Source organism: Diabrotica undecimpunctata, chromosome 2, assembly GCF_040954645.1.
Source record: "Diabrotica undecimpunctata isolate CICGRU chromosome 2, icDiaUnde3, whole genome shotgun sequence".
Lineage (NCBI taxonomy): Eukaryota > Metazoa > Arthropoda > Insecta > Coleoptera > Chrysomelidae > Diabrotica > Diabrotica undecimpunctata.
The window spans coordinates 164,815,327-164,832,975 of NC_092804.1; the positions used below are offsets into that span (position 1 = coordinate 164,815,327).

Genomic DNA, 17,649 nt, shown 5'->3' on the forward strand with positions numbered 1-17,649 from the left:
CGCGCTATCTCAGAGTATGTTAACTGTAGCTTTAAACTTATCAGTTATATGTTTAACGTATTGGCGATTTATGTTTTTTTCTGGGTGGTTCGTATTAAAGATCCTTGCCGTAGCCTTAGATTATAGCTTAACTAGTTCCATTCCTTCTTCCCATGTCCCATTTTTGTAAGCCTTTACAATAATATCTCTATTTATCAGTTGTTGAAAAATCTCAAATCAAAGGTGACCTGGTAAACAGATAATAAAGTTAAAAAAGATAATTAGGATTAATTATCATAAAAAAAATTCATACGAAAAAGTGATATTTTTACAAAAAGAAAAAAAATATCTCCAACACGGCATGTTTGCATGTTGATATCGATTTGCAAGATGATTAAATCATTGTATTGGAGGTCACTAAGAACATTCAATTAGTTAATTTGTTGAAATTTTATGTTATTGTTATTGTTATTACTGGTATTCAACCAATAAATAAGTTACATCTAAAATTACTTTAAAAATTATTACGTAAATAAAAAAAAATAAAGTGTATAGAAAAAAATTATCTTTCTAATGATGTGCCTCTAGACCTAACTTGACTAAAAATATGTAGCTGGAGATTGATGCGAAGCAGTAGGAGGTTACTTTTGAGGACATAAAATTTGCATGAAAATTCGTCCACCTCCCAATACAAATTAACGTGTTTTTTTAAATTTAGAAGAAACTCTTGGTTTCTGCCAAGGCATATGCCAATCGTAACAATCAAGAATCTACCATACCAACACATTGAAATAAATTATTTTTTCGGCATTATTCCAGTTTTAACTATAAATAAAAATTATACAGCTATATAAAATCGTCAAAAAAATTGTCGTTATTAGGATCAAAATTCATACATACAAAAAATAGCAGTTACCTCCAACTGGACCTAACTGTTGGGCAAAGGTAATGAGATTCTCAGCTCCTTTTTCAGTACTAGTATCACTAGTATTTATCCTTACTATAATATTCTCATAACTTGACCACTTCCTAAAATGATACGCTTGTAATCCGTTCAGTGTATCTCTTCTGGAGTTCAATACAATCCTAGTAGCTCCTTTTTGAATTAACCACCCAGTCAACTCCAATCCCAATCCACCTAAACCTCCTATTACAACATAGGATTGCTGAGGGTCGAGACATACTTTTGGAGTTGCGAGTACTGATCTTATAGGTGTATTTGCAGAATAGAGTTCTTCTTTACGAATTTCAATCAATACTTTTCCTTTGTGTTTACCAGACGCTAGAAATCTAAATGCGGACTCTACTTCATTCTCCTCAAACAGAATACTTGGTAAAGGTTTTACAACGCCATCGGCGATACCTGAAATGTTAAATTAATATTTAAAGTTACTGGATGTAATTGTAGATAAATATGATATAACTATCTATTAAGTTTTTCATCTTTTACTAAATTTTTGGCTAAATGTGGAAAGCAGTACAAACCTTTTGCTACGAGTTGTTGAACTTGACGTTGTGATCTACTATCAAAACTAAATAATTTGTCAAGATGAACTCCGTGGAAACAGGTATTTTTAAGAAACATATTAGTCGGTATCGGCGAGGAATTCAATAGATCGACCTTGCCAATTTCGATAAATCTTCCTCCTGGAGCTACACATCTTACTGATGCTTGAAACAAAAGTGTCTGCCAAGGAGTTTAGTACCAAATCGACACCTCTTCCATTTGTGTTGTTATTGATCATTGTTTCAAAAGACCCATCACGTGAATTTCCTGAAATAGTATAAATTTATCATAGAATAACAAAAAAAAGTTAAAATTCTTATATATTTTTCCTTACTGAAACGAATATTAGCTTTTGATCGAAAGATTAAATTAAATGTATATTTGTAATCTGAAAAAAATTAGTTTTTGGAAATTAGTGCTCCATCAAATAACAAAAAAAAAACTTTTTCCGCTACGAAAATAAAGGAAACAATAAAAATATAATTGTAGAGCAATGGTACAAATGAATGTATACAAAGATACACTTAGAAGTTGGAGATTATAAAAATTTATATTTAAAATTCCTTTAAAAGCCAACAGCCATGTTACCTATATTTTTATCTTTAATTGACGGGAAAATACTTTTCAAAAAATCCTTCTTTTCTTTCGTACTGACGGTAGTGTATACTTCACAACCCATGGACAATGCAATATTTATAGCGGCTAAACCAATTCCTCCCGTTCCAGCATGTATTAGGATAGATTCTCCAGGCTGCATTTGTGCCCTCATAATCAAACCATAGTAACACTGTAAAATTACTGAATTAGAAATTACTTCGTTTTTTGTCGGAGAGAGATTTGTTTTCAGTAGTAATATCCCTAGGACCTTGATAACAGACGAGATAATTTCATGACAATCGAAAGCTCGTTCCTTGGCCTCAGCCTTCGGCTTCGTGCTGTTACCAAGCAACGAGCTTGAGAAATTTGTCATGAAATTATGAGGCATTCATCAATGTCCGAGGGATATTCGGCGGGCGGATAATTTTTCGAAAAAAAAAGTCATAACTCAACATAACGAAACATTTATTTATTAAAAGTACAGTTAGTGAAAGTACAATTATTAAAATTTAAGTTAACATTAGATTCGTTGCTGTTCTCTACTATAGAAGATCTATTACCACGCATAATATTTATAATCTTGTTGTGGTGTTCTTGATCGAGATTCAAGTATGGTTTTATAGAATTCTGATTGCCATGACCAGTAATTTTTAGCAATTGTTGTGACATTTTGAAATTTAGTTGGATGAAGTTGTCAAACTCGATCGTGTTGTCATAGGGATTGAAAATTGCACTAAATGCAATTATCAGTCTAATGTTGACATGATTGGGTGAAATTGTTCCACATGACACAAAATGACGAAATTTAAATGGTTGTTAGAACAGTCGAAAAATTATCAGTTTAATTTATTAAACAAAAAAGAAAACAGAATATAAACCTATAAACACATCATATTGTATTACTTAAAATGGGTATTAGAATCTTACGAAAAAATGTTTTCATTAGTATTCGCTCCGTGCGTGACTGACGCGACACCTACCGCCTTCATCTGACTGTTTTGGACCTACCAATTTTCAGGTTAAACATATGACATATGTTTGACATTGTTAAATACAGGCGAAATTGACAATTATTGATAATTAACTTTTTAATTATATTTTTTCAGTTTATGTACAAAATAAATGTAGTATTAAAATCTGGGTTTCTCAAAATTCATCATAATATATACTTTTAACCCCAAACGGAAAAGAAAGGGAAAAATCTAGTACTGGCAAATCAAGTTTTTCACGTGAAAGAGCCTATAATTAAAAACAGTAATAGTAAAAGGTATGATATAAAAGCTAAAGTCATCAGGCACTCTGCAGTTAGCTTGAAGCCTTATAAACTATCATTTAAGGTAAATTATTTAAATATTTCCTATTTCAATTGCATAAAAATGAGGTTATGTGATATTTACTTTTTCATATTAATAGCACGGATTCATCTTTTTCTTTTCTCTAATTTATATGTAATCTTTGGGAACCTATAAAAACTACACTTACTATTTTTGCTATTATTAGCACAATTAAATACGCACATTTTTGATAAATTGTATGCATAAAAAGATTCCATGATTCCAATTTTGTCATATTTCGCCGCTACGCACACTGGCATCGTTTCAAGGTACCCCTACCATGGTCACGCACGGAGCGAATAAACCAGATTATTTTTTTAGCTCAAAAGTTACTTACACATTAATTAATTGCTAGGACTTAAATGTTATCAATTGGAAATATATTTCAGCAAAAGAACTGTATGTAATATTAAAGGCTTTTTACCTTTAACCCCTTTTTTTTTATGATTTTTTTAAACTCTGCCTAAAATGTGAAATTTTGAATATTGGTTATTTGAAATTATTTAAGATTTATGAAGTTTATTCCAATTCGAAAAAATTTTCTATTTTTGAAAAATAGCATGTCTATACATGAGGACACTGTGAAATAACGTGATAAGCAGATTATGCGTTAGAGAAAAAATAAATAATAAGAATTTAGAAAGTTTCATTATATTAGTCAAAGTTGCTAGAAGAAAAAGTCTCTCGAAAAATGTGCGCCTTGTCGTTTACGATGTTTTGTCAAAAACTTAAAGATATGTATGTAATTTACTTACTGTTGCATAAACACAAGGGATAGTACATGCTTCCCGTAAGGTCCATTCGTTAGGTATTTTCCCAAGTAAAGTACGGATCACATTGAACTTGCAATGCTAACCCGTCACCATTAACAAAACCCATTATTCGTTTACCACTAGCCGTTACCCCAGAAAATTACGCGCTATCTCAGAGTCTTTTGGTGGGGACAATATCATTACTATCTATGGGAATCTTACCGAGAGCAATCATCACATCTCTAAAGTTGAGCGCTGAATAATATACATAGACCAGTTCAGATTCTTCACTTATCCTAAAAAAAGAAATAGTTTGTCAGCCATGGAGAAGAAAATATAAAAAACTTGAGGTTAGTCCTGAAATATCTATGTAACAAGCGACAATTGCAATCTTTTATGACGTTTTTGTATGAGAAATCTCAGGGCAGACCTAGGGAGTTGGCCGGCCGTGTTTAATACTTTTATTAATTCTTAACTCATCAAGTATATCGATTAATTCAGACGACTCAGACAGAAAACTGTTTTACCTTTAGAAGCTTTAGAAGACATGGATAATTTTGCAAATAAAATTATTCAAGGTAATTGTGAAAAAGAAAACTCTGTTGAGATATTTATTACTTGTATTATTGCAATACCTGCACAAGTTCCTTTTACAAAGGGTAAGGGGAAACTATAAAAAATAGAGGATTAAAAGGCGAAACCAGAAGAGTAAGAGAACAAAAAAAAGAATTAATAAACAAGGCATGTAATACAAAACAAGCAAAGGAAAATCAGTAAAAGCTAGAAATTCAAAACATTTAGACTTGTGTAGGAACAAGTGTACTGAACATGTTTCGGACAATGTAAAGGATAGAAAACATTGATGAATTTAGACAGAAAAGTATCAAATATCACATTAAAGTTAATGGTAACGAGTTGTTGTTTGCAAGAACTGTGTGAAAAGTATTCGGAGAAATTTGGAGATTGCTATAAACTATTACTCAAAAGCGGCGGGCGAACTTTCGACACCAAATTGTCTTTGTACCTGGGGTAATCGAAGGGTCAAATTTTATTATAGGAAGTTTCGACACCGCGGCGGAAAGCAGGTAGGTAGGTAATTAGCGGCGATGGACATTTGCACCCAAGCAGGACAAGCGGGTTTTCATCATCATCAGTAGCTCGACAACCCTTTCTGGGTCCTGGCTTGTTCTAGGATTTTCCGCCATTCTGTTCTGTTCCTTGCTTTGTTTTTCCAGTTGGTAATCTTAAGTGTTTTCAGATCTTGCTCCACTTGTTCCATGTATCTAAGTTTGGGTCTTCCCTTTGACCTTCTTCCTACTGGTGTTTGTCTCATAATATGTTTTGGTGTTTCAGTCTCCAACATTCGTTCAACATGGCCCATCCAGCGCAGACGTCCGATCTTTATGAGGTTTTCCCAATATTTATTGTCACGGCGAGGGGCGTGGCACTTGTGTACCTACTTGTGACTAAATTATTTCAGTTGTAATTTATTTCTTGTTTGACGTTGACTTGTGCACGTATACGGATATTTAAAAAATGAGTTTGATAAAAATTCCCGTGGTCGAGATTTATTAGTGGTGGAGCATCATTCGTTCTCGAAACAGAAAGTGTTAAAAAGCGGCGAGATATTTTGGCGCTGCATCCAAAGAAACACTAAGTGTTCCGTAAAAGTGTTTACAATAGGCTGTGAGGATTTCACCATCACAAGAAGTGATTTGGTACATAATCATGAAGCCGATCCAAAAAAGCTTGAAGTAAAGATGGTAACCAATGCATGTAAAAGAAAAGCTCAAGAGGACATATCGGAAAAGCCTGCCAAAATTACAAGAACTGCTGTTGCTGAGTGTGATGCCAATTTGCTGACGGTTCCTGACATAGCTAGCATAAGAAAGAACATTTACAACTGTCGTCGTAAACTGTTACCAGGTCCGTTACCAAGAAGCATATTAGAAGTCCATAACGCGGTTAGTAATTATCCTCCTAAAACCTGTCGCAATGAAAGTTTTTTGTTTTTAAATCATCCTGAATTAAATGTAATTGTATTTTCATGCGAGACAAATATTCGTTTGTTGTGTAAATTAAAAACTTTGTATATGGATGGTACATTTTCATACAGTACCAAATATTTTCTACAATTATTTACTATACATGGCTTGGAAAATGGACATTATGTTCCTTTAGCATACTGTTTGTTAAAGGACAAATTGTCAATGACATACACAAATTTATTTTCTTTATTAAGGTCTAAGATTTTTGAAACATTTCAATTATCATTAGAGCCAACTGAAATATTTGTGGACTTTAACAAAGCAATTCACTGTGCTTTATTGTATATGTGGCCCAATGCAAAAATTAGTTATTGCCGTTTTCACTTACACCAAAACTGGTTTAAAAAAATTCAATCTTTGGGTTTGGTACAAGAATATAAGGATACAAATTCAGAAATTAGAAAATGGTTAAGGCATACGTTTGGTTTAACTTATTTAAATCCAGCAGAAGTTGAAGAATGCTTTCTTTATGATTTAATGTCATATAAACCTATAAACGCAACACTTGATATATATGCAGATTATTTACTGGAAAATTACATTTTCGATAGCGCTCTATTTCCACCACACATATGGTCTCATCAGAATCCGTCTATTGCGAGGACCACAAATGCCTGTGAATCCTTTCATTCGAGATTTAATTCTTCTTTTTATTCAACACATCCTTCTATTTTTATTTTAATTGAAAAGTTAAAAGAATTTCAAGTAGACACTTATGTCAAAATAAATAGTTTACATATACCAGCAAAAATCAAAGATACTACTGTTAAGGCTAAATTGGCATTTTTGGATAAAATGATGGATAAACTACGATCCCAACAAATACGTAGGTTAGATTTTATAAAAGCTGTATCTTATCATTCCTATAATAGCAAATAAATCATTGTATACAAGTATATTAACGGTAAAATGTACAAAAATTAGGTACTATAAGTATTATAGTTGTATTATATTTAGATATTATTACAGTTATAAACAAATAAAATGCACATTACTTTTATTAAAATAAATTAATTAATTAATTATGGTATTTTATTTATGTCGCAGCTATATTTATTTAGTGTCGAATATCCCTGTAAGATAAAAACGGGAATTGGGGCTGGTGTCGAAAATTGCCATTAAATTTTAGTCGCTACCTGCTTAGTGTCGAAATTTCCTACGCCCCTCAAAAGAAAAGATCATATTCTTCGGACATAATCTAACCGGATGAAAGTGAAAATTAAAAAAAAGAAGAAGAAACAAATACAATAAATTAATTTTTAATTGAAATAGCTTGTGGGAAGATTTTTTTTTTATCTTATTCCCTAAAGAAATGTGATAGGTTAGACATGCAACTAAAAATATGTTCTGAGAATAAAAACGAGGAGTTTTTAAAACAACCAAATGACCACCTTTATAATGTGGAGTATGCGTATGAGTCTAAAAAGTTAGTCAAAAAAGAATCAAGTTAATGTTTCAACCGAAACTGTGACATTTGACGTGCAGCAATGCCTTCCCACTCCACTCGTGATTAGTTATGTAGCCTTCAACAAACGCTAACTCTGGACTTTCAATTTAACAGTCTTCAACTGCAGTGATGACAACTTATTGTTACCTTTGGCATAAAGGTGTAGCTGGCAGATGTGTTAATGAAGTTGGCTCATGAGTATATAAATTCATTTTTAAAACAATAAACCCTGTTGTAAAAAGTTTGACCATGTACTCAGATGCATGCGGTGGCTAAAATAAGAATACTCATGTAGCTGCTACGTGTATGCAGTAGCCCTGCAAAATTCTCCTAACTTATTAGAGATTAACCATAAATTTTTGGTACCCGGCCACACGCACATAGAGTGTGATACATCACACGTCCTTATTAAAAAAATAAAACAGCTTTTGCTAAAAACATTCACTATCCTCATGATTAGAGCCAACTTATACAAAGCACTGGTAAGAAACGCCCTTTTGTTGTGAAAGAGACGAATCAAAATAGCTTCCTTGATTTTGCTAAGCTGCTAAAAACCGACCTTCAGCAGCGCAAAGATGACGTTTTTTCTGGAGAGATGAACAGTGGCTGAAGTTTGTCTGAATTTCTTAGACCTAAATCCTCCGTTTCAATAGATTAGTTTTAAAAGAATAGGCAAAGAATCCATTGGCAAAATTGATCATAGTTTACATTACCTAGGAAAAAATCCTATACTTAGGAATACAAAAAATGACCTCCTCGATAAAGATTTAATAACCTCAAATGAAGCAGAGCATACCTAGCCTAATAACATTCCTGATAAAGAAAATAAAGGGATAGTGCAACGAGCTGAAAAAACAATGAAAGTAAATGTAAAAACCTCGAAAAAACTGACAGCACGCGCTATCTCAGAGTCAAAAAAACAAACTGGAAGAAAGAAGGAAAACATGTAAACACCAAACAATAAAATTTCAAAAAAATATTGATTCATTTTTCATATCAGTTTTTTTTGTTATTAAATACAACTTACTTGATTTATATAATACTTAAATAAATAAACAGAAGTGTTTATCGTGCTAAATATTCTTGTATTATTATTTAGTAAAACCTACTTTGGTCTTAAACCGGCATCCGACAGGTGAAATTTTGTAACGCTGTTTAACACGTGGTGTGTGACAAACCCCAAGTTGAAAATATACTCATTCCTATTATCTCGTAGTTTTTCATAATAACATGTAATACTATACCTTCAGGATACATTACGGTAATAAATTCCATAAAAACATTTGGTAATAATAGTTTACTATTATTATTACCAAACTATTAAATTTCAGAACTGAAAGAAGAGAACATCTAAATGACAATGCATTAGATATAGAGGTGACAAACATGCGAATAAATAGTGCGATACCAACGCTCATAGAAAATATGAGGAAAAAGGAAACAACAAGATGGATAAACTCACTCAAGCTACTAAAGATCTTATAAACAAAAGAAGAGAATTGAAAGACAAATACACAGATAGTTATTTTATAACACTTAGACAGTTAAACTAAGATATCGCAAAATCCATTCGAAAAGATGTCAGAAATTACAACACTGAATACATGACTCAAGCTATTGATAAAAATAAAAGTTTAAAGGTTCTGCTCCGACAAATAACTGAAGGATCGAAAAATATTTGTAAACTTGTAAAAAAAAAGAAGAAACTACAACAAATAAGGAAGATATTTTAAGATGAAGTTAAATGTGTCGATAGCAATTTTATCGAAGATATTTTAAAAATTGCTTAAGATTTTTACTCAGAATTGTATAAGCGAGAAGAACTTCCAGATCCTGATCAAAATCAAATACCAAAAGTTCAAAATGTAGGCTGAGAATACATCCCAGTTATCACAACAGAGGAAATAAAATAAGCTCTCTCGGAGATGAAAAACAATAAATCACCTGGAGATGATGGGATAGTCATTGAACAAATCAAAGAAGGAGGAGGGACGTTAGTAAATGTGTTGAAAAAGATGTTCAATACTTATTTGACAAGAGGCGTAACCCCCTCTCAGTGGCATAATGCAATAATAACCATAATGCACAAAAAAGTTGAAATTTCAGACCTAAAGGACTACAGACCTATTAGTTGGCTCTCCCATACATACAAACTATTCATGAAGATAATAACAAAACGGCTTGTGAACAAACTGGATAGTTACCAACCTTGTGAACAGGCTGGGTTATGCTCCAGATACGACACAAATGAATACCTACAAGTTATAAAAACGCTAATAGAAAAGTGTACAGAGTATAACAAGCCTATCTTTCTTATACTCGTACATTATGAAAAGGCATATTTATATATATATATATATATATATATATATATATATATATATATATATATATATATATATATATATATTATATATATATATATATATTATATATATATATATATATATATATATATATATTATATATATATATATATATAATTATTACAAAAACAATAGATAAAATAAGAGTTACACAACGCGCTATGGAAAGATCAATATTAGGTATTACCATCAGAGATAAAGTACCAAACCTAGAAATAAGAAGAAGAACATGAGTCACAGATGCAGGCAAGAGGCATAAAACTCAAGATAGAAATAGGTGGAAAATTTTACGGGAGGCCTACGTTCAGCAGTGGACAAATATAGGCTAATTGATGATGGTGATTAAACATATAGCCAATTATATAAAATAACAATTTTTTTTTTCGAGAAAACAAGAAACTACAATAGTAGCAGTATCTAGCTTACCAAACAAAAAAAAATACAGATTACTTCTTGAGTTATCAGTTCTTAAATTTTGAGCAATTTTCGTAGTATGTCACACAGCATTTTAAACACAAAAAACTTCACATGCCTCACACACGTATCTAGTTTTTCTGTCTTTATTTCTGGAACATTTTGAACATCGGCCCTGCTGATTAGATTTCCTCTTCTTTGCAGGCAGTTCGGAATTTTCATATAAAATCTTTCAGATACTGCTTTTTAACTCTCTAGATAATCTAGGGTTACTCAATATTTCTCTTTGATGTTCTTCGATCAATTGGAAATCCAGTTTCTTAAGAAAAAGCCTTCTAGCAATGTTAAGACTATCGTTGTTTTGTCTGTGAATGGTCTGGCTTGATTCCTGCAGTATTCATTAGAGAGAAAAAAACTGTCAAAGACCAGCTACGACTGTTGCTTATTACATTATACGTTAGTGTAACAGTAAAACAACTTTTCCTTTCTTTGGTACATACAAAAGGATAGTGTATCCGTTCTGAAATCCAAATACTGAAAAAAACTTCTCTTCTCTTCCCTTGCAGGAATTCTATGGGCAAATCAGACTTATTTTTTCTGATAGTACCTACTGCAGTTAAATTATGAGTCTCATGCAACTTCACCAAGAGATTACGACTAATGTAATAGCTTTCAAATGTTATATTGCGTTCGGTTCCAGACACGGAAGCAACCAATCTTTCTACAATGTCTTTCGGGGAATTGCTAACTCGGAATGGACCTTCCGGCTGTTGTCCCTCATACACCTCCATATTGAGTAGGTAGTTCGTACGTGCGGCAACTAATGCATGTACCTTGATACCATATTTCGATGGCTTATTTGGCATATATTGCCTGAAAGCACGTCTCCCTAAGCTTCTCGTGAATTGTTAAAAAATCAGATGGAGAATATGCAGATTTGAAATTGTACGCGTCAATCTCCCCTACTTAAGTTTAAATTCGGTGCGCATAGATGCTACGCACTTCAACCGGCAGTCAGAGTTCACCTTCAGAACAAATGACATACAAAATCATTGTGCTATTTTTAATGCAATAAATACAAAGCATTTATAGTGCAGTTTCATTTTAATTCAGCAAATACAGAACACTTCAAGCGTAAGCTACAGAAATTTTTCACAAACCTGTCGAAAAACGTTCTGATATGATTTAGTTTATCTAACTTGGCTCTTTCTTCACGGTTTTGTTTGTTATGAAATCTAAGACATGAAATTAAAAATTCGAATCGACGTTGACTCATTATGCAACGAAAAACGTCCATTCCTGTTTATATCACAATTTACACAAATGACGATGGTTATTTCTGAATGCACCAGACATGTAAAGGAGCCCCAATACAGCCTTGATTTCTATCACAGATATATTCCCATAATGTGGAAAGTTCTAAAAAATTTTAAGATTTTTCTGCAAATCATTAGGTATTCTGCTTAACCAAGTCAGAAATCATTTGACATCAATAAATAGCAGGAAGCACTCAATTGGTGTCTTGGCATGCTTTGCGTGATTTTTGACTCCTGGTAAGGGTGGCCGCACACAGAAAGAGCAAAACTGTTTTAGTCAAAAACGTTTTTGTTTGAAACGAAAACGTTTTTGTTTCCACAAGAAACACTTTGTTTTCAAGAGAAACAAAATGTTTGCACAAACCATACTGCAATCAGTTTTATTAAAGATGTCGACAGATAACGACGAAATTTCACTAGTTTTCTGGCAGTGGTTCCTCCTACAGGACAAAAAACGCAAAACAAAAGACAATTTTGGGTGCATCCCAGAAATGAGAAAGATCTGGCCTCAATCAGTACAATTAATTTTTCTGCGTCCACTTCCATAATACACACAATGTAAACAAGCAAAATATCGCTGTTTCCACATGTGCTTCTTGTTGACTACTCGAGCGGTTTCAAGAAAAGAATTCCAAAAACACGTTGCGCCTGCGTACATTGAAATGTTTCGACACAAAACGACGATCCGGTAATCAACATCAAACAGACTGACTGAAACTAAATGAGCCTAAACATGCTTTAGACACACGACTAATCAGTGTGCGTCAGCTCATTTCATTTATATGGAAACATCAGCATCAGACTCGTTTAGTCAAAAACCTTTTTGACTAAAACAGTTTTGCTCTTTCTGTGTGCGGCCACCCTAAGTGTGTAATTAAGTTTTCTAGTCTTGTTCAAATATTTTGGTTATTGGGTTCTTTACTCCATTTTATTCCATTCTTTCCGGAATAACAACAACCTCTGATACTTTTTACAACAGCTTGGTGATTTCCATTTTCTTCTTCCGGTTCTTGTTCCATATCGGGATAATTGCTGTTAATAGGCCTACTTACTAATAGGTTAATTGCCTACTTACATTCATAATATTGTCTTCACTCTCTGAATCACTTTGATCAATAAATTCTTCTTCAGTTTCACACTCTTCCCACACACGCATGAGATGAGCCTGCTCTTTTTCATAGTCACCCATTATTTCAAAATCTACGAGAGTGAAATTATAAATAACTCAATATAAATAGTATGTATAAGATGGCTTACCTCTGAAAATTATGCCGATGTACGAAATAAAAACGGAACAGACAACTTGAAAGCGACACCACTCATGGTATATCTAGTTGACGACTGACTTGACTGCATCAGATTGTAGATGCATTCGAAAGCAACTGAAGCGCAATTGGCGTCTGGAGTGAAATTTAAACTTATAACGGTTAATCTCTGAACTCTGAGGTTTTTCACACCCCATGTGTCGGATTCCGGGTTAAGAATCCCCATGACTATTATTAAATATTGATTTTTATGATTTTTGTAATAGTTCCAACTCCAAAAAGCTCCAACAGATTATTGCAAACTTTGAAGGCGTTTATCTCAAAACAGTGTTTCAAAACTTAACCCTAAGCACAGAGCACATATCTCATTTATAAAGGAACATACAGCGCTGGAAACATACCTCAATCAGTTACATTAGATCAACAGGAGATGAGATCGAAAAGATTTTACAAAGGGAATTATTTTGTTGAAAGAATGGAGACAGAAAGATTGCCGAAAAGAGCCCTAGATAGTAAAATGCAGGGCGCAAGACCAAAAGGAAGGCCACGGAAAAGATAGGAGGATGAAGTGGCAGCAGACGCGCAAAATTTGCTAGACGTGAGAACCTGGAGAAGATCGGCGCGGGACCGACAAGGTTGTAGGAATAGTTTGGAGGAGGCCAAGGCCCGATTTGGGCTGTAGCGCTATTGGAGAGAGAGAGAGAGAGAGAGAGAATTATTTTGTTATGAAATAAGAAAACCTTATATATACTTCATCTAATTTACCTACCGTTGCACGTCATCCGCGTCATAGCCCGTGAGGTCTCATGATACCAACACGAAATATTTAGGCGGTAGGTGTGTTCTTTTTTAGAATCACTTTGCCGAGTACTCTGGCATTACAGCCACTAGACATATTTTATTATATACGCGTAGAAATAATATTTAAAGATTTCTATTAATGTTAACTTAAAGAAATAAACAATAATATGTTTCATATTTAATCTGTATAAATGCATTATAAAGCGTTTTTATGAAGAATATTTGTTCGGAGCACACTGTAACTGTAATCGAACGAAGGTTATATTTTGGCATAAATTGGTAACACTTATTTGACAGTTGCGGTGTTGACTAATGTTAATAAGTAATGAAAAAAGTGTTGTTTTTGTTTAAGTATTCCATTTTACATCTTTATAACGCATACAAGCGGCTCAAATTGTTTTTAACAACATTATTTTTTAACTCTTGTTTTGTTTCTATTTATTTACATTAAATATTAATTTGTTTTGTTGTATAATCCACTTTTGCAATAATTCTGTGACCTATTTGATTTAAAATAGATTCAGGATTTTTTTATAATTTGGCAACTATGTCAACTTCGATCTCTGTCAATAATAAGGACGTGCAACGGTAAGTAAATTCGATGAACTGTAGACAAATATAATTAGAAAACTATTAGATTTTTATGTTTCAGATTTAAAGTAATTGTAAACTTACCTTCTGCCCTCGAAATGCATCTCAGTCCATTCTAATGTTGACAAATCACCGAGGGTGTTTATACTAACGGCAGCATTTCCAACATTTTGTTTATTTAAATCTTTTAAAGGTAAATGTACATAAGTAGCCCAGTTGTTGTTTCGTAGAACATTGAAGGTAAGATCTTTTTTAAGCTGATTTTTATAGAAAGGATCGTCTACGGAAAACTTACTTGCATGTTGATCAATTAAAAATGCACGAAATCTTAATTTAGTAGTTTCAGTTAATAAACATTTGGTTAATCCTATTATTCCGCTAAAATCTTCGTTTTCACTGACTAAGTATAGGGTTTTTTCTTCGTCAGTTTTACCTAAATTCTTAAGATTTTCCAACCAATCCAAGTTTGTGTTGCTTATATTTAATACAGCGTAATTTTTCGATAATTCAGAGGTTGGCTTTAAAAGATACATTTTGTCATTATCAAAAATTGACTCAAAAATTACTTCTAAAGATGAATGCTTAGCATTTTCGTAGGTACCCTTAAATATAATAAATCCATTTTCTGTCAGATTATGTACAACTTTATTTAAATCTTCTAGCTGTACTTCTCTTTCATTAACAATAATGGCTTGGAATTTATTTTTTAAATTTTCTAAGTGACTACTGAAGTACTCTATTCGACTTAGTACTTGTTTAGCCATAATATTTTTAATACAAGGATCTATTTCTTTATTACCTTGAGGTGGTACAATTTCACAAATCTTTATCTGCTTAACAGTACCTGTGTTATTCTGCAAGATTATTTGCATGGCTATTGACATGGCAGTCTCTAAGTCATACTCGTTTTTATCAGTTCTGCTGTAATTAACTAGACTATAACTTTCACAATACGGAGGTTCCTGCGTGTGTTGACGACGGGGTGCTTTAGAATATTCTGTTCCAATAATTTCTATGCCTCCGGATTTTATTAGATTTTGACAAGTGTTAAAAGTGATGGGTAGTTCTAAAAATAAATAATATTGTTAAATTTACTGATTAAAAGTAATACTGTATAATTAACTAAACATACAATTGTGTCATGGTATTATAAGAGTACTTACAAATGTTATGTAATATTAACTTAATAATCCCTCTAAAAATATTTTATATATGCTAAGATAATTACTTTTTAGAAACGCATTATATTATCTTGAATACCGTCTATCCGTGGTCAGATTTTAACAAAATCTTTAGGGTTCTGGGTTCTTTACAAAGACATATTTTATATTTTGCAACAAAATACCCCCACCGCTGGCCGGATACAAAAAATTCAGCAAACATATTATGATTGTATGAATTATAGCAAATACTACAAGCTTTTTGAAAATATATATGATTCATGAGCGCAATAAACTGAAAACGATCATTTGTCTGATGAAAATGACAACTAAAACTTGGTGGGGAACAGATGTTCAGACTTCCTTACTTTTTTATAGAACTTACATTCGCTCTATCATAGATTATGGATGTTGGTTATATGGATCTGCCAGCAAGAACTTACTAAACAAATTAAACATATTTATAAACCAGTGTTTGCGTATCTGTATTGGTGCCATGAAGACAACTCCTATTGAGCCCCTTTATGTTGAAGCACGTGAGCCTCCAATTTCTCTTAGAAGACATTTCTTGGTCGGAAAATTTTTACTGAAAATTAAACACCAGAACACTTTCCTTTATACCGAATTAACAAATTTAAACAATTATGATTTAACGAATAAATATTGGATTAAGAAAAATTCTCCAACCCTATGTGAAGCTCTTAGAGGAAAACACAGTTTGTGCTGATGAAGCTATTAATTTAAAATCACACACAGATATAAATGATTTTGAAGCTCTTTTTTATAGCGTTAAATTTATTAAACCAAATTATGTTAACACTGGAAGAGCAAATAACAACATTATAACAAGCATCTTATCCAATTGGGATTACTACAGTACTATCTACACGGATCCTCCAAATCAGAAGACGGTACAGGATGTGCCTTTTACATCGCCATGGAGAAGGTAGAAAAAATGTTCAAATTAAAAGCAAATATTTCCATATTTAGTGCGGAAGCAATTGCCATATATCAAGCCCTACTTTTTGTTTCTAACAGAGATTCCTCCGTTATTATTGTTTCAGATTCCATGTCAGTTCTCACAGCCATTAACCAACCTTTTGTTCCAACCACATACTCCAATCCCTACATAATATTAATTAAAAAATTAGTTAAACACTTTAAGGAAAATAAAAAAAATGTGATATTTATATGGGCCAAAGCACACAGTGGAATTAAACATAATGAACATGTGGACCAACTAGCCAAATTAAGTATTTATCAGTGGATACCACAGAATTTCTACCCAGTATTTCTGATTTGGTTGCTTCACGCAAGGCAGTTTTAAAATATAAATGGAGTGACCTATGGTCTGAGTTTTGTTTTACCAACCCAAATAGATACACTTCTTTACACACAACTGTCCCTGTTGCACATTGGCACAGAACTTATAATGTCCCTAGGCGTTATATAACAACCATATCTAGGCTTAAATTTGGACATGCTTGTTTTCCTGCTCATCTTGCAAGGATTCATGTGATCGAGAGTAAAAACTGTGTGGAATGTGGAGTAGAAGGTGACCTAGATCATGTAATTTTTGGTTGTGCCAAATATAATTTGGAATCCACCTTATTATATAATAATATAGTTCGTATTACCGGTAAATCTCCGTTTAACGTTTTATCTGCCCTAGCGACTCAAAATAGATTAATTTACGATTGCATAATGTGTTTTTACTTTTTACCTTTGTTTTCTCTCCTTTATACGTTTAATCCTATTTACGTGGCCTAGTTCTCCTGTGTATGTTATATATTTTTATCTATTTTAGTCTATTCGATTGCAAATAACTCAAAAACTTCTTACTGTACCTAATGAGATTAACAGATCATGTAACTGGCTGTATGGCAAACTGCCGAAGCCATATAAAAAAAAAAAAAAAATCATTTGTCTGATGATTAATTGCAAGTAAATAGCGAAAATGAACGATATCATCCTTAGTCCTTGTCGAATGGTACACAAAATAAGTCTTTAATGAAATCTGAAAGTAACTGTATATAAAAAACTATAATTTTTTATATAGTTGAAATAGTATG

General features: G+C 32.7%; 1 protein-coding gene across 1 annotated transcript in view; it reads right to left on the bottom strand.

The window, feature by feature from the left end:
• LOC140433979 (fatty acid synthase-like) overlaps positions 1 to 17,649 on the bottom strand; it is an 84,313-nt gene that overhangs the window by 16,808 nt on the left and 49,856 nt on the right. The window contains 8 exon segments of the mRNA XM_072521949.1: positions 896 to 1,342; positions 1,465 to 1,660; positions 1,662 to 1,753; positions 2,075 to 2,273; positions 4,173 to 4,229; positions 4,231 to 4,309; positions 4,352 to 4,465; positions 14,502 to 15,483. Coding sequence (XP_072378050.1) covers positions 896 to 1,342; positions 1,465 to 1,660; positions 1,662 to 1,753; positions 2,075 to 2,273; positions 4,173 to 4,229; positions 4,231 to 4,309; positions 4,352 to 4,465; positions 14,502 to 15,483 — 2,166 coding nt within the window.